Source organism: Urocitellus parryii, chromosome 10 (genome assembly GCF_045843805.1).
Source record: "Urocitellus parryii isolate mUroPar1 chromosome 10, mUroPar1.hap1, whole genome shotgun sequence".
NCBI classification, from domain to species: Eukaryota; Metazoa; Chordata; class Mammalia; order Rodentia; family Sciuridae; genus Urocitellus; species Urocitellus parryii.
In genome coordinates this window covers 30,579,810-30,604,834 of record NC_135540.1, presented here as the reverse complement: position 1 = coordinate 30,604,834, position 25,025 = coordinate 30,579,810, and the positions used below count along the sequence as shown (strand labels likewise).

At 33.4% G+C, this 25,025-nt stretch overlaps 1 protein-coding gene across 1 annotated transcript in view; it reads left to right on the top strand.

Moving 5' to 3' along the window:
* The window catches only part of Pdgfc (platelet derived growth factor C), a 200,161-nt gene that overhangs the window by 133,507 nt on the left and 41,629 nt on the right, over positions 1–25,025 (top strand). The window contains exon 3 of the mRNA XM_026395953.2: positions 17,898–18,078. Coding sequence (XP_026251738.1) covers positions 17,898–18,078 — 181 coding nt within the window. The remainder of the gene's footprint in view (positions 1–17,897; positions 18,079–25,025) is intronic.

Sequence of the window (25,025 nt, the reverse complement as noted above, 5' to 3'; positions counted from 1 at the left end):
CCACTGGAGATGGGAGGAATCTGTTAGGAACTGGGCGTCTTACCTGCCCCCACCTCTAACCAGTTTTGGTGAAGAACTTTCCATTGTATCCCTTTGATGTTTTCAGATATAGAATCCCTTTGATGTTTGCAAAGGTGGGCTCCTTTCTGTGTTAGAAGCTGGACCTGGCTGGTCAAGCTTGCCCTTCATGCCCTCGCTTTTGAAATTACTTTATGTGTTTTTTGGTTATTTTGGTGTTCTACTTTTCTTAGCTTTTGTTCCTTAGCCAGCCCCTTCCACCAAAGGGGAACCCATTCTTAGGGAGAAAGATGATATCTGCATTTGCAGGCTGTTTTCAGACTGCATGTCTTTTTGAATGTTCTAAGAGTCCAGATAGAACCCAACCAAAAAGGTCCACGAAGTAAGTTTATCAGGAACCTGTTTTTTTTTTATTACTATTATTTTATTTTATTTTGTGAAGCCCTGGAGTAGGTAGATTACCCCTCACAGCTCTAAACTTTCAGCAATCTTTCCTGGTGGTAGGTATTACTGCCACTTTTTTACATTAATGCGCAATAATTGCTCTATTTCTGGAGTACAATGTTCTTTGAAACATACATACATTGTGGGGTGATCTAATCAGGGTAATTAACTTATCTCTCACCTTAAACATTGTTTCTTTGCAGTAAGACCCTCTTGTAGGTATTTTGAAATTTATACTATATTATTGTTAACTGTAGTCACCCTGCAGTATAACAGAACATCAGAATTTATTTCTCCTCTCTCATTGTAACTGTCTACTGACTGATACATCTCTCCTTATTCCCCTCTCCCTTCTGCCCTCCCCAGGCTCTGGTAACCATTGTTGTACTGTTTACTTCTTTCAGAATGTCTTTCTTGGGATCCACCTCTTGCAATATGAATGCTCCCTGTTTTACAAAGGAGCATGTAAAATGGAAATCACCCCAGTTTATAGAGCTAATAAATGGTGGAGCTAGTATTCACACTTTTGCCCTACAGTGTAGTATTATATAGGAATGGAATTATCATTGTTCATATTAGCTGCTATATTATTTCCTAGGCAAAAGATCACTACTGTCTTTCCTGTTCAACATAGGACTGAATGAAAAGAATACATGACTGAAGAGTATAAATCATAATTAATGCAATCATAATCACAGTAAATAATTTACTTACTCTTGGGTGATTTTGATGCTAATGTAGGCACTGTTAACAGCATATAACTCCACTCTCAAATTGTTTGTGAATAGGTATTTATGGTCCTCAAATCTTCAATAGTTGGTGCAGAGTTCTATTATGTTCTGGTCTGTGCTGTTGTTAGGTCATGTGAGGTTTCTCCCCTGTAGTCAGAGAGTTAATAGGTGTTTTTTGAACATCTGCTAACTGTAAACTTTAACAGGGAACAACTGAATTCACCAGAGAGAACCTTTGCTTGTTAAATCTAAGCAAGGAAAAAAATCATAAATAAATTAAGTTCTGTGTTACAAAGGGTAAAATATACTTGCAAAGTGTATGCTATGGTTTAAATGTCCCCTAAAGGCCCAGTATTAAAGGCTTGGTCCTCAAGTTGGCATTACTAAGAGGTGGTGGGAACTCCAGAGATGAGTGCCTAGTGAGAGCTTTTAAGGACAACAGGACAGAGTGTGCACTTGAAGGGGACTGTGGGACCTTGACCCCTTCCTCTCCCGCTTTACCCGCTGAGGCTTGTGAGGTAAGTGGTTTTATTCCATCATGTACTCCTGCCTCGGTGTGCTCCCTGGCCACAGGCACAAATCACTAGACCAATTAATTATGAACTAGAACCACCAACACTGTGAGCCCAAACAAACCTTGTATTTTATAAGTTAATTATCTCAGGTATTTCATTATAGTGATGAAAATCTGACTAACACAGTGTAGAAGTCTGAACAGAAATGCACAACTTTGTTTGATGTAAGTTCATCTTCAGTCTGGCTGCCAAGAAACTAAAAACATTGACATTTATCTTCATGAATTCACCATCAGAATGTGGCCTTTAGCTGAGATGATTCAAAGTCTAATTTGAACTACACATTGGAAGGTGACAATATTTCTCAATAATCAGCTCATATGAACAAAACTCAAAATACTAGCCAATAGCTAAGAAATAAATGTATTACATTTAAATGAAAAGGATGCCATTATGATTTGATAGAAAAGAAAATAATTAATTCTTGATAATTTTGCATGTGATATGTGCGGCTAGTATACCAGTGCGTAAAATAAATAATGTACACATGTCATGAAATAAGGCCTGTTTTTAAGGAAGATAGGTATGGTATGGAAAAGTGAGTGTGCTAGAGGATAAAGAGGATGGATTGTTGAGGTTTTATGAAAGGCCACTGGAGAGTTAATCTGTGTTATGTTAATGAAGGACTAGAATAATGGGACTTCGGTATGAAAAGAGGCAATAGGCAAAAATAGTTTCTAAATAGATGAGATTCTTTGAAATAACAATTTATTGAGTGACAAAGTGTGTAATAAAGGAGGACTGGTTGTATACCACTTCAGACTTCATTAATCTCCTACTTAAGCAGGTGAAAGAGTTGAAAACCTCTCAGTTTAAGTCCTCGTTCCTTCCTTGAAAAAGTAAAATATTGAATCAAAGAGAATCGTTAATAATCAACCAGAAGTTTTAATATCCTTGTGATTATATAATCAATTATATGTCTAATCACAGAGGATGAGATATGTAAGTACATCCCCAATTAGCTGAGTTTGCAGTATGGTCTGATAATGTCCCTAGGTGTGGAGACAGGTTTGAAAAGGCAACAATAAAGTAGGACCTAGACCATAGAATTCAAATACAACAAGTCACGTAAGCTACTATGCCAAATTGTACAGCAAATCAATGTGACCATCATCGTAAAGGATTAATATTATAATGAATTTCTAAAAAAAAAATCACGACCAGTTTATTACTTAGAATAAAGTCTAGAATCCTCATTTTTAAACAGCCACTTGTAGTCAAGGGACAGTCATGCAAAATGTGTAATTCGAATTAGTCATGGGTGTGGTAGGGACTATGCCGCAAAAGACTTCACAACCTCTGCCTGTGGGACCCACAGAAGGCTTCTCTGAAGAAGTCACATTTAGTTGAAATCTGAAGAAATGAAAGTGTGCCAAGGGAAGTGGCAAAGGTTATATTAGTGGTAGTAAGGAATTTCATCAATTAATTTGAACTCTGGGGAATGCAATCCTTGCAAAGTTACCATGTGGCAGTTTCTAAGCGAATCTGATGAAACGGACCACGGATGTGCTTGGAACCCATGAGTCATAACGTGGTGATATAAAGTATGCTCTTGACCTATGACAGGGCTATTATTACTGGAGTTGCTGTACCAGAAAATATGATCATATTTGCCATCTGGTGAAATACGGTGTCTCGCCCCGGTTGAGGTTCACAAATGACTAAAGCCCTAAGTAGCCCACAATTACTCAGTTGCCCAAAGGCCCACAAGTAGAATGGAAGTTGTCTGTGTTTCATCAGAGCCCTGGACTGGATGGAGTCTGCAGTAGGGACTGGGGGAGGATGCACACTGCTTTATCTTTAATTTTCCTTTGTGGCGTGAAGTACTTCAGTCCCATCAGCCAAATGATTCCTGATCATGCACCAGTGTCATATAATAAGATTCTGAGGACATGAAGACAAAAAATAAAATGCAGTCCTTGCTTTTTATTTTTAGAATTATCTTTGATATGTAATTTTAAAGGACAAATGTGTATTTTTCATATTGATGTTCTAATCTTATTTTTAGAATTCTGTGTTATATAATATTTGCAAGACCTGTGTATTTTCCATAATTTAAATTCTAGTTTAAGTGAAAACCTAAACTGCTTAGTAATTGAAATCAGAGTATAATAATTGCTAAAAATGACTACTTCTTATTATACCTCACTTTTGCCTGTGTAATTAACACAGCTTTTTAGATAAGTTTCTGAAATAATGGGGTTTAATTTCTATGTGGTTCCATTAAATGAAGTATTAGAAATGGGAATCTTCTTACAGGACCAAATGATTTGAGAATCTTGCATTTTTTTATTGTCTTGTATATTATAAGGTTAATAACATTTAAGAAGTGAAATTTAACATTAATTCTCGGTACTTGCAGAGAAGGAAATTAAGGCTTAGTGGAATAAGCAGGTAGACAAAAATGTTTGAATATATTAATGGAAATCATGAGATAATAAGAGCCTGAATTCAGAAGTTACCCTCTCTCTTCTGTTGAGGAGAAAGCAACCTGAGAGAAAACATCTGGAGCAAAAGAGGAAATGAAGTGAGTGATATGTTTTAAGCTATTAAAAAACTGCCAAATTTTCTGGTAGCACAGGAACCTATTAAAAGGATATGGTAAGAATCCGGGATATTAAAGCACCTTGAAGGGGTAATTGTAACAGGAAAGTAATAAATAGAGAGTAAGAGGAAAATTTTTAAAAGTGAGAAGAGGAAAATAAAACAAACCAAGGGCCAAATAATCCCTGCCTAGGGATACTGCCCAGGAAGGCTGATTTCGCCAAATGGGCAGTAAGCCTAGCATCTAGCATTTCTTATTTCCCTTTCACACCAAGAAACATGAAGTAATCTCCTTAGCAGCACTTATTACAGTGATCAGATCACCTAACAATCCGAAATGTTTCCTTTTATATGAAGATTTTTGTTTTGCTCTGTTTCTTGTGAAATGACAGCCTTTTGTTGTCATTAACTCCTCCTTCAGTCACTAGTTTCCATGAAAAAGCATAATCCCTTACACTCCATAGGTCCTTTGTCATCATTGGAAAGAAAGGTGTTTGAGGATCCTAGAAAAACAAGAATAAAAAATGTTGTTTTTATATTTTTAACATGTGGTGTGAATGGGATAACTTGCTTATTAAATTTCTGAAGTTATTAATTTCCCATTAAAGTGATTGGATTATTCACTTTTGTCAAGATTTGAAATCACAAAAAATGTTAATGATGTGTATACTTCACTAAATTTCCCTTAAACATTTATTTTAGTCTTCACAAGTTGCCATTGTGTAGTGAAGATGGATTGTCTTAAAAATTGCTAAGTGAATTTTATTTTTAAAAAATCATACCACCTTTAACTAATCCTGCCTGTGCAGTCTGCATGTTTATGATACTTGCTGAAAACAATGCTATATAGACCTTGGAAAAGTTGCAACAACATTTTCTGGAAAATATAATAGTAGGTATGTTCTAAGTCTAAGCTGCTTAATTTTTGACACAATACATCAAAGGAAGTATGCTTTGGTTCTTAAACCAGGAAAAGAAATTAAAATTTTTAAAACTGATCTTCTAGATCATCTGCATAGACCTTTGTTTTGAAAACCAGGAACCAGAAGCCTTGAGCCTTTTTATATGGAACACCTATTTCCTTAAGATAATAAGCTGGGCAGGGGGGTAAGCTCAGTGACAGAAAGCATGCTTAGCATGCATAAGGCTCTGGTTCAATGTTTGCCACTAAAAGAAAAAAAAATATTGAATTAGATTGCAATATTCTGTTCATCTGTTTGCATTTGCTTGAGTCTATGGATTTGTTCTCAATTATTTTCAATAATGAATAATGTCAGAGGACTTGAAATTTCTTTTAAACTTCATAGAGTACATTTTCAGATGCATTTTATGAGAAACCATTTCATTATGAAATAGAAATTCAGTAAGTATAATTACTTAGAGGTTTTTGGTTTTTCTTTTCAACTTTCATGTAAAGGAACTGTACCTAAATTTTCCTAATATCCTAAAAGGGAGAGTATTTTCTTTTTACTTTGCTCTATTCTAAAACAAACTGTACCATTTTCACAGACATCACCAAAAATTAAATTTTTATATCTAAACCCATGAGCCTTCTGAAATGTCTGTGCTGCTGATTAGCTATTTAAATGTTCTCTTTTAAAATAAGATCTGAAGTTATTATAATGTTTTGATAAACAGTATATGAATCCTCTCCAAACTGTAGTGTCATGTTGCTTAGATATTTGTTTCAGGTTTAGATAGATTCATTTTTAAAATACCTTGCCATTTGCAAACATAGCAAAGGTAAAGTGTAGATAAGAAATGAAGGAATAAAACCTATAGTAGGTAAAAATGTCTTGATTTGATGATACAGTGATTAAAAATTTGACTCATCTTTACTAAAAATAATTTCCTTTGTAGTCGTAAAAAATTGTTTACTAAGTTAAAAGAATGGTAACATCAGGGTCATGGGCTTTTATGGATAATTTAGGTGATGGCATTCAGCTAGTCAAAGAATATAACTTGGTTGGTAAGAAACCAGTGTAAAAAAGAAGTGGCCTGTAGAGTGTCTCTGCTAGTTGGTAAACTGTGGTTTCTTGTACCCAGAACAATCTTGATATTGAAGAGGTAAAAGAGTATATCCATAGGCCTAACATCTTGTGTTACATTTTTTATGCCCTTCATGCCCTATAAGTAGACCTTAACATGTGCCTTTCCATCTCAGTCTTTCTAGATATCTTAAACTCAGGAGTTGGAATGCATTGGAAGAGGTCCTTACTCTCCCTAAAACCATCTACCTCTCTTCCTTTAGTGGTACCCAATATGTTGAAATGATCAGATGATAATCCCTGAGAGAAAGATTTTGCTTAAGTTGAAATAGAATGTTAATTTCTTTAATTTTAGTTATTCAGTTTTCTTTCAGTCATGCACTGATTCAATTACTGGCACAAGTAATAAAGGTATTCTATCATGTAAGTGTTATTTGTGACTAATATCAATCACATTATGTTTAATAAACACCCACATGCCAACAAGCATTACTCTACACAGGCTGACATGTTAATGAGACTTTTTTGTATATATCATTAAAATTGAGGATGCAATGAAGAGAACAGGAAGTAACCCTCAGAGTAGAGAGGAACATGAATCCAATGCACCTTGCGTACTAGTAAAATGTACTATGTACAATTGTCCCTCAAGGAACAATCCCTGAATTGGCATGGTAACATTAGCTATCTAAATCGTGGCATTATTTTAGTAATAGTACAGTGATAAAAAGTTAGTTTTCTGTATAGCATCCAGGTAATAGCTATCTGAGAATAGGTAGTCATGTTTCAGGCACTGATCATCTTAGGAAAGAAATGCTGAACAGGTAGGTGAGTGCTTTTGTGTATTAATTGATATTTCCACAGCACTCATAATTTGATACTATTTTATAATTAACAAAATGTAGACACAAATATTAATTACTCAGAATTTTTGTAATATATTGATGAATATATCTTCTACCACAAGGAAAGGAGAAATTGTTAATATTAATAGCAAATATATACATGCTGGCATTGTTCTAAGCAGGATAAATTTTGGACACTGTCAGCCATAGGTAAGAAAGTACTAGGAAGCTGGTTCTGGTTTTGTTGTGAGTCACAAGTGATCTGGGCTCACCACCACAAAGAGCAGTAGATGACTGAAACTTACTCCTTCAGGTGACTTTGATTAATATCTGCCCTTCCCCTTGCTCCTAACCTCTGGTAATACTGATATTAGGTTGATTTTTATGAAGTATCTGATTCATCCTGTGTACCTTTCTATTCTGTTTCTCTGAGATCAACTGTTTTGCCTTCCACCCAAGATATCATATAGTATTTATCTGTGTGCCTGTCTAGTTTACTTAGCATAATGCCCTCCAGTTCCAACCATGTTGTTGTGAATGACAGAATTTCCTTCTTTTGTAAACACTGTGCAGTATTCCATTGTGTTTGTATACCACATTTCTTTATCTCTTCATCTGTTGATGCTTCCTTAGGTTATTTTCTGTTGGCTATTATGAATAATGTTGAAATGAGCATGAGAGCACAAATATCTCTGTGATGTACTGATTTCAGTTCTCTTAGATGCATACACAGAAGTGGTATTCCTAGATCATTTGGTGATTTTATATTTAGTTTTTTGAGGAACTTCCAGACTATTTTCCAAAATGACTATACACCTTTACATCCCGATAACAGCATATAAGACATTACTCTGTACCATGCAAAAATATACAATTTTTGTCAAAATAATTTCAACATTTTAATTTTTAAAACCAGTGTTTGTGCAACTTATTGTTAAAATAAAAGTAAACTTATTACTTCATGAGGAACTTCGGCGTCTGCCTTTCCCCAGCAATAAAGTGTCCTCTGAATTGTGTCTATGGTTTAATTAATGTCGTTTTTTAAAAAGGAAAAGTATAGCTGGGTGTGGTGCACGCTTGTAATCCAAGAGGCTTAGGAGGCTGAGGCAGCAGGATCTTGAGTTCAAAGCCAGCCTCAGCAAAAGTGAGGTGCTAAGCAACTCAGTGAGACCCTAAATAAAATACAAAATAGAGCTAGAGATGTGTGGCTCAGTGGTTCAGTGCCCTTGAGTTCAATTTCCAGTACCCACCTCCCACCAAAAAAAGGAAAAAAAATCTAGTACTTATTGAGTACCTTATTGTTAGGCACTCTACTAACACTTAACATAACTTCGTTCTCTCATTTAATACAACAACCTTAAAACTAATGAATATCCTCATTTTGTATAAGAGGCTCTACAGAGTTTAAATCAGAATTTTTAACACTAAATTATAAATAGAAACATTTTGGGCTAGATAATTCTTTTTTGTGTCTATTTAAAGTGAATATAAATAAGTGCTTAAAAACAGGGCTTTTGAAGTCAAAAGCTAAGTTTCTGCCTCAGCTTTATTAGTTTATTAGTTAGTTGTATGACGATATGACCTCTCTGCTTCTCTAAAATGGGTATAATAATAAAAGCCAGATGAGGTATGTTTGAAGATTGCACGAGTTAATATTTGAAGTGTCTGGTTCCTTGTATGTACTATGTAATATTTGCTTTATTAGGATGATTATTGTTTCTTATAAATACTTTAAAAGACTATTGCAATTTTAATAAAAATAAATCCATGCCTTTTGTCACTTAGTAATATTATGTATTTCCTCATATACTCTGCATGTATTCTTTGTTGGTTAAGTTTATAACTAAGCATTTTTTTAACTTATACTATAAATGATATTTTTCTTCCTATGCAGTTGCTGATTTTTCTGTCAGAAAACTATTGATTTTTGTGTACTGATCCTAAATTCAGACACTTCATTGAATTTTCTTATGACTTACAGTTCATTTTTAAAAGCTGGAACGTTTGAATCTCTTTTGACTCCTTTCTTTCTTTCAAGCCACACACCAAATCGCATCAGGTCTACCTTAGTATGTACAGTATGTAGACATTCCCATTCTGTCCCAAGCATGCCATCCTACTCCTGAATTATTGGCAAGTTCTTCCAGCCTCTGGATTCATCCCACTGCAATCTATGCTCAAAAGAATTTAGGACCAACCTAGGATCATTTTTCTCCTCTACTTCTATTGCCATCTTTTTTCTTTCCTCTATTGCTAAATCAGCTAGCACTCCTCATAAATGTTGAAAAATAATAGTGAGAAAGACCAGTCCCATCTTTATTCTCACTTTAATGAGAAAGACTTAATATTATTTAATATACTGCTGTGGTTAGGTTCTGTTAAGTAATTTTTAGCATAATTTGATAATTTTCTGATATTCAGTTTCCTTGGATTTTGTCTAAATAGTTGGTTTTGTCAAATTGTTTAGGTAGCTATTAACACAATCATGTAGGCTTTTCTCTTTCTCATAGTCCATAGGGTCATTTTTATATCCATCATCATATTAATGAGTGAAGCCTGTACTGAGTTGAAAAATACAATGTCTTTTAATATACTGATAGATATTTAACTAAAATTTATTTGGATATTTGTTCAGTTCCCTCTATTTGTGTGTGAAGTGGATCTTAATTTTTAATGTTTAGTTATGGTCATTTCAACAAAACTTTGATACAAGATTTCAGGTGGCTTAATTAAATTAATTTATTTATTTTTATGGGAGAAAGGATTGAACCTAGGGGCACTCTTACTAAAAGTAGTGTTATATCCCCAGATCTTTTTTTAAAAAAAATATTTTTAGTTATATATGGACACAATGCCTTTATTTTATTTATTTATTTATTTTTATGTGGTGCTGAGGATTGGACCAAGTGCCTCACACATGCTAGGCAAGAGCTCTATGACTGAGCTACAACTGCAGCCCTCCTTTCTATTTTTAAGATAGGGTTTTGACTACATTGCTGAGGGTACTTTTAAGTTGCTGAGGCTGTTCTTGAATTTGTGATCCTTCTGACTCAGCCTTCTGAGTCACTGGGATTACAAGAATGTACCACTTCACTTGACTGTATTTTGTTTTTGTTTTAACTTTTAATTGAGAAGATAGCATCATTTAAAATTTTTTTTTATATTGTAACTGTAAATTTGGGATTATGTGTTCCTGTACAGTTCATTGGAGCTCTCTTAGGAGATCCCATTCTATTTCATTTTTTTATTGATAAAGGTTTGATAATCCTTTCAATTTCTTCTAGTTATTATTCTGTTCATTTTCTATAATTTTCAATAAATGTTCATCGTTTGCATTTTCCTAGTCATCCATTTATTTGGTTTTTCAAGTTTAATTAGCATGAAGTCACATAAAATATACTTATAAATTTTAAATATGTTCTTATCTGTGTATATCTTCTTCATTGCTTTCCTTGTAAATTTGTGATTCATTATCTCTCCCCCTATTTTTTCTGAGAACCAGTTTTGATTTTAATTCTGATTTTTAATTTTGTTCTTGATACTTATAATTTTTGTCTTTATTTTTTTTTTGCTTTCTTTTAATTTATACAACTTTGTTAGTTGAATTCATGGCTTATATTTTATGCATTATTTTTATTAAGTAATATGGTTATTTTAAACCACCTATTTCCCACCAAGTACAATTTTTGACAATTTCTCATAAAATTCTCATAGTTTCATGAAAATAACTCCATCATGTGTTTGGTAGTCCTACTAAACATGCTTATTGGCTTGGCATGCTAAATATTACCAAATTAATTGCAGTCAATATTTTTAAAACTCATATACCCAAATTACCAGGCTGACTGATGAGTTTTATTTGTAATGGTCCTTAGTATTTTTCTAGCCCCTGAATATAACTGTTTGGCTGATTTGAGTATAACCTCAAAAATTCTCTGCAGTAAGACCTCAGAATAAAGCAAATATAATTAAACAGTGAACACTATGGCTTTACACTTCAGAGGCTGGGTTCTGGAATTTAACTCCTGAAATTGAATCTTTGGCTTTTTATGTATTTGCTGTGTTACCTTGGTCAAATTACCTTTTGTATATTTGGTAACCCATAAAATGAACATAATAGCGGTCTCCACTTTTATGATTTCTGTAAAGAGAATATGAGTTGATATAAAAAGCACCTGAAAATGCATGCCTTATAGAAACCATTTAATAGATGTAAATATTACTACTTAAAATTATTTCCAATATAAATCATGGAACAGATAAACATTGCGGTGCTCAAATAGAAATCAGGAACATCTATTTCTTTGTATGAGTAGCATTCTTCTAAGCTGAAATATAAGCCAATAAGCACTGCAGAATAATTGCCATCTTATTAATTTTATTACCCCTTCCAACAAGCTCAGACTCCAGTTGACACTTGCAGAGCTGGGCCTTTTTAAAATCCACATTCATTTGTTGGCAGGGTTTCACACTCCTGTCAGGTTCGATAATTCATGGAGTAGGTTTAATTGACAGGATTTTAGTTAGTATGAACTAGAAACAGCCTGTTTTGCAGGGTTGGTTTATTTTTGTTGAAGGAAGCTGGGTGTCTGACAATTATGTTTACCAGCGAATGTGTTCTCTGCTATACTCCTTAAAATTCTTGGGAGTGAGAAAAGAGCCCTGTGTCCTCACGGTTTTTAAATTCCTACATGAGAACGAAAATTTTGTCTACAACACCAGACTTGTTTGTTAAACATAAAAGAACATAAATCCTCCCTGGGTCCCCAGGGGTATGTTAGAGAAAGGGAGTGATCATTATAAACCACTTACCACTGTGTGCGCTGTATCATGTTGCCATGAGAAAGTGATGTTTGATTGGCTCATAAAATAGGCTTAGTAAATCCTTTAAATACTGACGTGGGCAATTGTGCACATTGAAAATTAATACCTGAGAGTGTATTATAAGGATTACTGTGCCTCCAGAGTGGTCACCTGGGCATGGATCTCTCTGAATTGGAAGATGATTGTGTATTTCATGTCAAATGTTATTTGCTTTTATCATTTCTCTTTCATTTAACTATGGCCTACAGTTAGGCTTTTCATCATTGTTTCCTCTCTCCGTTTTCTTCTGCATGTTTTGAGCTGTGTTAGAGTACATCCACCAACCAGCCTCTGCTATGAATCTGATATTCTGCAAATGGCACTCTTTGAAAGCAAAATAAAGAGACAAACAAAAAACTTCAAATTATTAGGGATATTAAGGGGATTTAATTTATTATTCTGTTTCCAGACTCCTGCATTCTCAGTAGGTTGAAAGGAAATATTAAAATCAGGTGGCAGGGGTAGTTTTTTTTTTTTCTTTAAGCAATTTTGAATGATAAGCCATCAACAATGAGGCATGGAAATACTTTCCAGGTAGGTCCTCTTTTAATCTGTTTTATTTTATTTTTGTGGTGTCGAGGATTGAACCCAGGCCTCACGCACACAAGGCAAGATCTCCACTATTGAGATATAAACCCCAGTGCTGATCTCTTTTACATGATTCTTGATGCAATTTAAGTCAGTTTAAAAAATGCTATTTTTTTAAATCATGTGCTTTCAAAGGGTTATTTTCTGTTTCCATTAACAGGAAAAAAATTAAGCCTTAATAAATATTTATTTTATTAACAATTTAAAACTATGTAGAAGGGCTGGGATATGGCTCAGTTGGAGGAATGCTTGCCTAGCATTATTTTGGGGTTCAATCCCCAGCACTGCCCCCAAAAAGAAACAAACAAACAAACAAATAAAATTATGTAGATAGCTTAACAATTGTTGGATATGGCCATAAAAATTAATATTGGAATAATTGGAGGAATTTTAGAATTATATTTTTATGACATGAGTTCCGAATACAGCTTAAAATGCCTAATTTACTGTGAAACACTAACATATGCTAAGTTCTCTGTTTTGTAAGCAAATAATATGGTACTTTTTTAGATGTGCATTTCATTTAACCTTCATGAAACACAAATCTATGCAGTATTTTTAAAGTGCTATGATAAATGTACTTGCCAGACTTGCATGAGCATGTAAGAATTAATTGCCCACTATGTAGCTGTAAATCCAGAAATTGTTATAAAAGTTGTTTTTAAATGGCATCATATTCAGCAGAAAATCTTCATAGAGTAAGTAATAACAGATTCATTACCCCTCTCTTATTTTCAGGACAGTGGTTTTGCATCAGCATATAGGTTATTCAGCCCATGATGTTTTTCTTTTGCAGTGCTAGGTAACAAACCCAGGGCATTGCACAGGCTAAGCTAATGATGTACTCTGAGCAATACCTGCAGCCTTCAGCCCAAAGCCCAACAAATAAAAGACTTATTTGTTGTTTAATAAATTCTTAACCTTTACAATTCAGACATATTCTTATGTAGTAAAAATACCTTTTTAAATACTTCCAAAGAAGTTACAAATCAGACAAGCACATATGGTGCTTCTTTTTTTTTAACAGAAATAACAAGAAAGTTATGTATATTAAAATAGCTATGAAAATTGGTAATTTTAGGTTTCCTGAGTGTGATATTCTTTTCTCATAGGATGCTTTCTATATTCAAAAGATTATAATAGTTATTTTTGAAAATGTTCTCAAGAAAAATTTTGATATAGGTGGGTGTGGTGGCAGATGCCTGAAATTCCAGTGGCAGGAGGCTGAGGCAGGAGGATTGCAAGTTCAAAGCTACCCTGAGCAACTTAGCAAGATCCTGTCTCAAAATTTAAAAAATTAAAAAAATAAAGATCTGAGGATGTGGCTCAGTGGTTAAGTGCCCCTGGATTTAATCCCCAATAGCAAATGAAAAAAACAAAACAAAACAAAAAAACAATAATCTTTTTGACCCAAGTGTTCTACCCATGGTGTTTATTGAAAATGACTTTATAATTGATACTTTCTGATTTTTATCTTTTCTGGTCTTTCTTTGGTGCATGGCTCTATTTATTGACTGCTTCTGCTTCTGGAGGAAATTGTCCCCTTTCTCCTTTCATCACGTCTGTGCCATTTCTCACTATGGTTTTCCCTTTTTTCCTTGACTGTTCCTTTTAAGGATGCTTTTGTTAAAAGATCTTTCCTTTTCACTCACACTTGAAATGTTTCTTGGTATTCCTCAAGTACATGGTGATTCTTTTACTTCCACCGGTTGAAATCTATAAGGTTGGCAAAAATCAAATGCTTACAGGACTGAGTAATGTAAATAGATTAAATAGATGAAGAGATCTGGTGGTTTTTGTTTTGTTTTGTTTTGTTTAGCTTTTAAAGTATAGGAAGTAGATGAGGATTTCTAAAACTAAAAAGAACATGGCTCATCCAGAACTGTTCCTCTTAATGTTGGCTTCATTTGATATGAGAGCCATGTGCATGTCCAAATACTGATACCATGTTTACTATGTGCCTGGGATGTAGGTACTAGGGAGAAGACAACTCTCCTGGAGCCCACAGCAGCTTTGGAAATGGACCCTCATGGAGTCACACTAAAGCTAAAGATGCTCACTTATTCTTTTCTTTTCTTTTTCTCTTGTTTTTTTTTTTTTGTTGTTGTTGTTATTGGGGATTGAACCCAGAGGTGCTTTATCATTGAGCTATATCCTCAGCCTTTTTTATTTTTATTTTTGAGACAGTGTCTACATACTCAATCGTACCAGATCACCAAAAAAAAAAAAAAGTCAGAAATCCAGATTTTCTGTTCAGTGCTACTTTTTAATCTCCTTATTTTATTTTATTTTATTTTATTTTTTTAGAGAAACATAGGGCCTATTAAAACTGTGTTCCCTCTTTTGTTAGGTTGATTTAAAAAAGGAAGTTCCTAAAATCTTACTCCAAAATACCAAGGACTGCTCACCTATGCCTGTTTTCACAGCATGATCTCCATTCTCTTCTTTGTTTCCCACCCTCTATTCATGACTGACCATGCTTGGAGCCTCCGTTCTTATATTACATCTTAGGTATTAGACTTCTTGCTAAAATGCATTTCCATTTCCCTCCCTTGCCACCCTTGGTCAGTCAATATTCTTTGACAGCCCAGATGTCAAGGCCTTAGTAAATTGACCCCAATTTCATTGTATAAAGTTACTCTTACTCTTCCAGTATTCCTCAGTATCCTTCAGTAGAGTTCTTATCAATGTGGTTTGTGGACCCGGAACCCAGTGAAGCTGCGGTTTCATTTTTGTATCCTGAGAATCCCAGCTCAACATTTTATACCTAAACAATGCTTCATAAACACCTATAGAAATAGTGGAAACCTGAGTCAGATTTACCTCCCAACAAACAGATAGTCTTGAACAGAAGCTTTGTTTCCCAGGTGGACAGTCTTGGTGTGAAAATTTCCTTTTGTTGAAAACGATAATTACCAAATTTTGAACTAATTACACTTGAAATATTTTTAGATCTGTTTCACTCAACTCCCTTTACTCCTCCCTCTCCACCTCTTCACCTCTCCCACACCCTCACACCCAAACTGCTGCAGTGGGTGTAAAGAATGACTTATGCATTTGTAATGTATGACCCTGGACTTGTCATGATAGAGCACAAACATTCCCTCTCCTTTATTTTTGAGTTTTCTTAAAAGAGGTGTCAGGGGAGTAAGAAGGATGCAGACTAGGAATGGATATAACTTTATTGACTGGTAACTTGGTGCCAACAATATTTTCAAAACCATGAAAGTACTGTGAGTTGGATAGCAGTGTCCTCAATTTACTGATGTGGAAAGTGAGGTTAATTTACTTGTCATAAGAGAGTTCTGGATAATTTCTGAGGAGGAAGATTTATAGCTGTAATTGGTTTGTTGTATATTCTGTTTGTTTTCAACAATTTTTTTTCTTCTTTGAATTCAATGCTATTTAAAATAAATTAGTTTTGGTTATCTGGTATCTCCTGAATTTAAACTAAACTAAAAAAAAAAAAAAAAAACCCAGTCATTTTAAATTAATGTCAGACTTCCCTTTTAACAGAATTTCTGGACTCTCCTGTTTAGCATTCTGAAATGCAATTCATAGATGCCATCATCTATTTGTATGTGCAGTTCTTTGAAAAATAAATATAATGTTGGAGCTGGGGCTGGGGGTCAGTGGTAGTGCACTTGCCTAGCATATGTGAAGCACTGGGTTCATTCTCAGAACCACATATAAATTTAAAAAAAAAAGGTTTATCAACAACTGAAAAACCATAAATAAATAAATAAATAGATATAATGTCCTGAGTATTATATAAACATGAAATAATAGCAAAATAATTTATACTGAAACATGTATTCTAATACACACATACGTATTAATAGTTACACAAGAAAATAAAATAAATGGTCAGATGTTTGCATCTTTTAAGTAGACTTATTTTAAATTTTGACTGCTGTAGATATAGATTAATAATAGATTTAACTGGGAACAGTGGTGGACACCTGTAATCATAGCAGCTCAGGAGGTTGAGGCAGGAGGATGGTGAGTTCAAAGCCAGCTTCAGCAACTTAGGGAGGTCCTAAGCAACTCAGACAGATCCTGTCTCTTAATAAAATATTTTTAAAAGGGGCTGGGGATTAAGTTCAGTGGTTAAGCACCCATAGTTTCATTTCCTGGTACCAAAAAAATAAAAATAAAAATAAAAGATTTAATTGTCTTTGTCTTAATTGTGATGCAGATATGATAAGTAGTGTTCCTATTGGTGACGCGTCTTTCCAAAGTAGTAACTAACTCTTGGCAGAGTTCCAAGCAAAATGTGAAAATCTTTCCTCCATTAATTTGAAATTTGATTTTCTATTTCTAGAAAATTTTGCTTAAACTAAAAAGTATATAAAATATATGTATTTATACATAAAGTAGGTTAGGTTCCACACTCAGATGCATGATAGCAAAAACTTTGCCTCAATGACATATCCAGTGAAATATTTTATAGGTGTTGGGAACATAGGGCAATATTTATCATCAAGATTTTCTGGTATTAAGAATTTCTGAATCTAGTCCAGTATACTTTACTCATTCCCTTTTTTACCCCCAGTCATTGAGAAAACTTAAAAGTTCCTATTGATTTTTGAGGTTTTCTCTCATGGGGTAGTATTGTTCTAACTATCTCTTCCAAATCAAAGTTGCCATTTGTTTAGAAGAAATAATCATTTCTTACTAGTGCCAAGTAAAACAGAAATATATAAGAATTGATTCCTTTGTTTAAGGATTTAATAGCCTAAGAAGATATTTAATATTAAAAATCTGTGTTTATCAAAATATATGTGACCTGAGAAGACCCAGGAAGATCATGCAGAGGAGGTAGTGTTCAAAGTGCATATGAAGCAGGTATACTGGAGTGGCGTTAGAAAAGTTGACATCTCAGATGAGGAAACAAAGCCAAGGAGTGTGGTACAAATGGAAGAGTTATTGCTAGGAACCAATGGGCAACAATAATAGGAACTAAGACCGGAGTAAGATCATCCTATCCAAATGGAAATTAAATTGAATAATTTAGGAATCAAATGTCAAATGTAGTTCTTACAAAAATATAAGTTTACAATAACTAGTAACTTTAGAATTTGTTAATCGCAAAACTGGAAGACTTTGAAAAGAAGACTCGTTTCTTCAATTTGGATCTCATTTTCAGTGTATATCCTCTTTAAAATATTTAATTATATCTCATTTAATTATAACTCATTTCTAAGGTCAATAGAGTCATTGAATCTATAGACACAGAATATGATTTATCAAAATAAGAAAACATGACTTTCAGTTCCTTCTACCTTTGTCTCTTTACAGGTATGATTTTGTAGAAGTTGAAGAACCCAGTGATGGAACTGTATTAGGGCGCTGGTGTGGTTCTGGTCCTGTACCAGGAAAACAGATTTCCAAAGGAAATCAAATCAGAATAAGATTTGTATCTGATGAGTATTTTCCTTCTGAACCCGGATTCTGCATCCACTACAACATTGTTATGCCAGTAAGTGCCACTTTAAGATCCCCTTATTTAAATGAGTCAGCTCTTTGTTTACTTGATTTCTCCTTTTAAATATGAGAATCAGAAAACCAAAACCAAAAATCCTTTCCCCAGCTTGGACTTCCCTCCGTTAAATGTCACTGTCTTTATCACAGATAACTTAAGTATTGCCACTATAGCACATTAGCAGTGTTAAAATGCCTTATCATTGTAATTTAATATTTGTTTTTGCATTTATAGAATTATAGTCTGCCCCTCACCCTCCAGCTCTGCTCTCACCCCCCAGCTCATTGACTGGTATTTCAACATTGTTGGAAAGTACGTAGGGATTTTCTGTTCAGAAAAATAGAGAAATTTGCATTATACATTACTCACTTGGAAATCACCGTAAAATTTTTTCTCTGTAATGTCTTTTCGAGTTAATTTCTAGTTTAAGTCTATTAAATAATAAAATACAATTTTAGTTTTCTGGCATTTTTCATGACTTGTTATATGACATTTTTTAGCATTTAACTAAATATTCTTATGTTAAAGTTTCAATTTTTGAAGGATGCTAGGTACTCTGGTGCTCTTATTTTCAAATCCATGTATTGATTTTGGAACGAGTATATTGTAGAGCTAGAAAACCAGCACTATTTGAGATTAATAGCACTAAATAGTTGTGTTTGCCTTAAAATTCCATGCTTTTATGCGATTTTCTACTATTTTTTTTACATTAAAGCATTATCATTTCTTTCTGTACCAACCAAAAAGTTTAATATTTAGTTTGTTGTTTATAAATATGATCTGTTTCTTTTGGTGTTTTCTTAGAGAAAAGCAAATTTATTAAATATTAATTTTTTTCAAATCAATGCAAAAATGAAATATATTTTTAAATATAATTATCCCTGCTTTCCTACTTAATATTTATTGTGTTAAAATAATATTTATGCCCCATTGTTTCCCCCAAAAAAGGAATTTTAAAAATTCTCACTAGAATTTAAGAAATATTTCTAATATTTTGTCTAATTATAATTGTGCATTGTATAATAATTGCAATGCTCTTGTATTTTGCGTATGATTTTGAATATTTGTATGTGTTTGATGCACTACAACAAAAATGTTGGAAATTTTTTGATTGTATCCTGTGCCTAAATAAGCTATCCAGACATTCCTATAAAGATATATTAATATTGTAGTGTACCTTTAATAATCATCAGTAATATCACAATTTAAAAGAATCTAAAAACTTGATATCTTTAATGGTTTTGACAGAATATTTAATATATTAGTAGGCACACTGAGAACACAACAAAGTGTAGGCTGCTTTTATTACAATGTATACTCTTACTGGGTATAAAAACACTTAACATGTGCTAGTGACTCATGAGTCAAATTAGAAAATATGGAATCAATATTTGAATTTGTGTCTTACATTGTTAAGCTACAATTTCTCATTTTGATTGCCCACAGTGGAATTTTACATATTCATTGAGCAAAGAACTAAGAATAAATAATAAAACAAACTGGAGTTTGAGAAACATAATTTGTTTATTTATTATGAATAGAATCCTTTATTATATATTATTGCTGATAAAGGAAATAGCTCTGAAATATTATAAATTAATGCTATGAATTTTGATCCATTTTCTTTATAGATTATTAAGATATCCAGATCATGCCATTCTAAAATTCTTTTTGCTATCATAGATTCTTTATCATTTTCTTTGTTACTTTCCAGAAATTTTCTTAATAATTTAATATTTTGAAATTTAAATGTAATAAAATTTAATAATTTTACCTAAAATGAAAATTATTAAGAATAGATTTTTAAAAACAGTATTGATGAGTAATACATATTCTTTGTTTTTTCATGTGTGTTTGTGTGTGTGTGTGTGTGTTTGTGTGTATGTGTCTGGGGATTGAACACAGGTCCTTGTGCATGGTAGGCAGACACTCTTCCACTGAACCACATCCCCAGCCTAATAAGTAATACTTTTTTTTTTTTCTTGTACCAGAGATTCAACTCAGGTTGCTTTACCACTAAGTCATATCCCTACCTTTTTTATTTTTTGAGGCAAGTTCTCACTAAGTTGCTTATAGCCTTGCTAATTTTCCAAGGCTGCCTTTGAACTTGAGGTCCTCCTGCCTCTGCCTCTGAGTGGCTGGGATTACAGGTATAAACCTGGCCTGATAAGCAACATTTTGATACTGTAATTGAATAAAGCCACTAAGAATCTATTTAACATAATTGTTCAGTATCCTCCTTCACAGAATTTATAATGTTAAAATTTTCTTTTAACTGAATATGGCCTTGGGATCCTTGGCTACATTTTTACAAAGTGATATGATGTACAGTTTCAGTTTTATCTTGCCTAAGGTTGTTAAGATTTAAGTATGGAATGATTAAATTTTAGTAGAAAACATGACACTGGTTTTATGAGAGCAAAGGTTTTATTCATCCCTAATCTGTGATGAAAATAAAGTTTAAGTGTATTTGTATTATAAATTATACTCTTTGCATCATATTAATTTAAATGTGCATACATACTCGACTATTCTGCTACAGAACAAAACGTGAAAGCTAATATATATATATATATATATATATATATATATATATATATATATATGCCACCAATAAGGGTTATCTGATTTACTGATCACATGGGTTATCTGGTTATATAACCCAAAGAGTTGTGGGAATTAAACGAAATATGGAAGATTAAAAAAAATCACAAAATTTTTATGGCACCTGGCCCCAGAGAGCATATTATAGCTTTTCAATAAATACTGGAGTATGAGTCACTGCAGTTTAACTAATAAAGATTCACCAACACTTGCACTGTATATCTAAAAAATGTGTATCAGAGTCATTAACATTTTTGTGAGGCAAAGAACTACAAGGATCTACAAAATGTACCGTATGTTCTTTTTGCTAAGAAAGCCCTGCCCCAAGGATTAGACTCAGTAAGAGATTTACAGTGATCCTGAGGAGACACCACAACTGAGCGATGTAAATCAAGTTATCACCGGTTAAGCTGCCATTAAATTAAATTCAGTAGATTTTGAAATGATCTTTGAAAGAGTTTGGTAAATGGTAAACAAGGGCTTTGGTGTGCTGTTGTCAGCTATCCTTGGTTCTGTTGAGCCTTTGTTTGCGAGGCCCCTATATGGACCTGAACTGAGCTGTAGATAATGGAGATACAGGAAGAAATGGCATAGGAGATATTCTAAACCTTACCACCTTTGAGATGCTGGGCAGAGAGAAACGAGAGTGCTTGAAGGTGGGGTCTTGCATTTATTAATACATGTAACTTGGTGAATTTAATTTTAAAGATTGCTTTCTGGAGAAATTATTTATATGCAATCTGAACAAGCTTTGGTTCTTTTGTGGTTTAAGTTTGCTTTCTCCGCTGACTGGCCATTTCTTCACCTGTCTCTTGTCTAGATCCCATATACCCAACTCTCCTGACTTGCAGACACATCTAGTCTATACCTAATAACTGCCTAAGGAAGGGCAAGATTTGATGAGTGAAAATTTGACAAGCGATTATGCTTTTAAGCCTTGCAGAATGTTTTGAATTATCGTTGTATACTGCTAAGTGACATCCCAACCTCCATGAACCCCCCCAACACTTTGTACCAGGGCAGCAATCCATCAATCTTATCTGAGAATCAGATAAATGAAAGCCTAAAGGAAGAAAGTGTGCCTCTTAGCAGACTTAAAAGTTCTTGTGGCATTTGCTCAGGGGCAAGTGCCCCTCCAAGCCCCTGGATCATCTCCCATACTTTTGTTATTTTTTCATTCTTGCCATGGGTGAACTTTCATACTAGCACACTCAGTGTCCTAGAGGCAATGGTCCCACTGATTGCAAACCCTCTGCTCTGAAACAGAACCTCTGCCGCAGCTGACCACAATGGTTTCTTAGCTTTGTAATGATAAAACTAATATGAACCGCAAGTCTTTAGTGAATGGTTATTCTTCCTGCATAGAGGTCTGTCATGAATGCCTCACACCAGACACATTATAGCTGCTCGGGATTTCATACCCATTGAGCCATTTCTCCTTAGAGTTGTCTAAAACAAAGTAGAATCGCAATAACTTCTCCTTGACTGCATGTTACCTTTATTGCTGCTACATGGTAGAGACCATTCAGCAACAGGAAAGCTGTTGAATCACAATAATGACACCAGGTATTCTGTTATCACCAAACCATCTTCTTTATATACTAAAGAGTTGTTCTAGTATCCATTTTGTTTGTTTGTTCTTGAGGAGTGGGTTGGATGGGGACTCTCATTAAACATTCCCTATTTTACACATAAATTATTATAATAACTGTGTACTATCATCCTTACCTGCGTTTTGCAATCAGTCCAATGAATATTTTGCATCAGTTTATAAACAAAGAAAAATTTAAGTTAAACCACATTTTTTTCTAGGATGAATTACAAAGAAAGTTTATTTTAAAACTGTATTTTATAAGTAAAAAAGATAACTGTAGCCTTCCTTAGGAGCATGAATGGGTATCTGATTCTGGTCAGCCTTTAGTTCTTTGTGATTCTGATTATCATGTGTCTTAGATGCGAAGTTTTAAATATATTACTTAACAATCTCTCAGGGTTGGCACCCAAGTTGCTATTAAAAATTATGTTCGTCCTTGTAAGATAATTTGTATATACTTCTTTTCCTTCAATTAATGAAGGCATATTTTATATATAAATGTACACATATTTATATGTATGTAAAATATATATAACAAATGTATAGGTAAACAAGTGATGGAATATTACTTTGAATAAAGTGATGCTGATACACTACTTAAGGATTTTACATGTTTTATAAATATATCATTTATAATGTTATAATTTCAACATCATTTTCTTGATTCCCAAGTCCCTTAGAATAAAACATTAGTAAAGTTTATTTCTTCCTTTTACCATGTTAATTTGGTATTATAGGCTGTTTAGTTTTTTAAATACCAGCATGAAATGTTGTCTTGAAATGGTAGGTAGTTGTAGATTTTTAGAAAAATATAGTAACATCTTTGCTACATAAATTTAAAATTTTAGCATTTTAATGCTTTTTTGGAGAATTATTTATAGAAATATTATTCCCCAGTCATGCCCCATTAATAAATCATGAAAAATAAATATATGTAAATTGATACCAAATGATACACACACACACACACACACACACACACACACACACTCAGCTTTGATGATTGTGCTTAAGGAGTTAAAAGTGTCTTATATATTTTTTTTCTTCCTGCTAAAGGAGACGGGGAGAAAAAGGACGGAAAAAATTTCCTGATAGATTAGCAGTGAGAGATTGTTTGAGAAGAAATGAAGCAAAACTGAAATAAAACAGTGCAAGCTCATTTGTGTTTGGAGGCCACACACAGTGGGATCCCAGGACACATTTCAGATCTCTTAAAAGAAAATTTCTTGTTTAATTTTGGAGTAAATTATAATAGATTATGTATGTTTTACTCTGAAAACTGCAGCATAAGCACCATTATTTAAAATGTTAAGAGACCTACAAAGGCTGGAAATAATATCTTTTTCTCCAGTATCAAAAGATCTTTTGAAAAGTTTTATTTTGCAGCCTAAAATGTAAAATCTACCAAATATTTTTGTTAGAAACATTGCATCCAAAAACCATACCGATATTTTAAATGAGATGTATAAATCCAAATATGAATCTTCTCAGTGTTTTTTCTTAATATGTATAATTATTCTTAAGTATAATGCTACTTGTCATATTTTTTAAAAATGCTTATGAGACTTAAGACTTTTCTTTCCCCCACTCCCATCTGGTTAACATTATTTAAAAAATGATAAAACTACCACTAATTTGTCTTAAATCGTTTTATTGAATATTATATCTTTAAGTGTTTTAATCTAAAATTTCTGAGCTAAAGTAACACAATATAATATTTACAACAATTTATTTTCTCTTTCTACTTAAGCATGGATCAGTTTTGATTAAGAGAAAAGATATTGGTAGCCACCATGCCAATTGATCCCCATGAATTTTTACTCTCTTCTTTATTGCCTGAAAAGGTGGACAGGGAAGGGGTGAAGACTCAGCTGAATAAACTTTTACTTCCAGGATATAGTGAAACTCATTTTCTTTTAAATTCTTTTCAAAATTGTTCGGTTATTTTTTGACATCTTTTTTTAAACACTTACAATCAGTGATACTGGTTTGGATATTGAAGATTAGTAGTTGATGAAATAATAATGCAGAATAGTATAATAGTACATGTTACATACTATAGTACAAAACTGTTGTATTGTAGTCACATTATAACCCCAACTATGTGATCCTGTGAATGACCTGTCTAGAGTTAAGTCAGAGTGCCCGCCATTGTGCTTGGTTTCCGTGGGGAGGGGTTAGAAGGACACTTGATGCCTGAGGTTCTATTAAGGAATGCATGACTGATTGCCAAACTAGTTATTAATTATGCAGGATACAGAGAACAAAGCAGCTCAGTGAATACTGAAGTTGAGGAGAAGGGGGGAGACTTTTTTTTTCATTTCTTCTGGCATATGCCAGTAGACTATTTCACTGTTAATAACATGGAAAGAAAAGTTTTAACTGAAGGCCAAATTTGCTTTTATGTTTAGGTTAGGAAAAATTCCACCCAACTCTCAAATAAGGTTTTTAGTTCAATGTTCACTTTCTTACTTAGAGGAAAAAAAAAAAAAAAGCAGCTTGCCTAGCATAAAATTACATAGAGCCTTATCATAACAGTAATCCTACTGGGAAAACATCAAAGGCAGAATATGCTCCATATTTTTTAAAAAAATTTATCTTTATAACAATTGTGCATTCTCATATCTTCATATAAAGTTCACTTAAGTAAATTAACATTTATGTGAAACTTTTTAACAATTCATCTTTATTTACATGAGGAGAGAATTAACAGAAAATTTTGATGTTTAAACTTTTTTGTAGTACT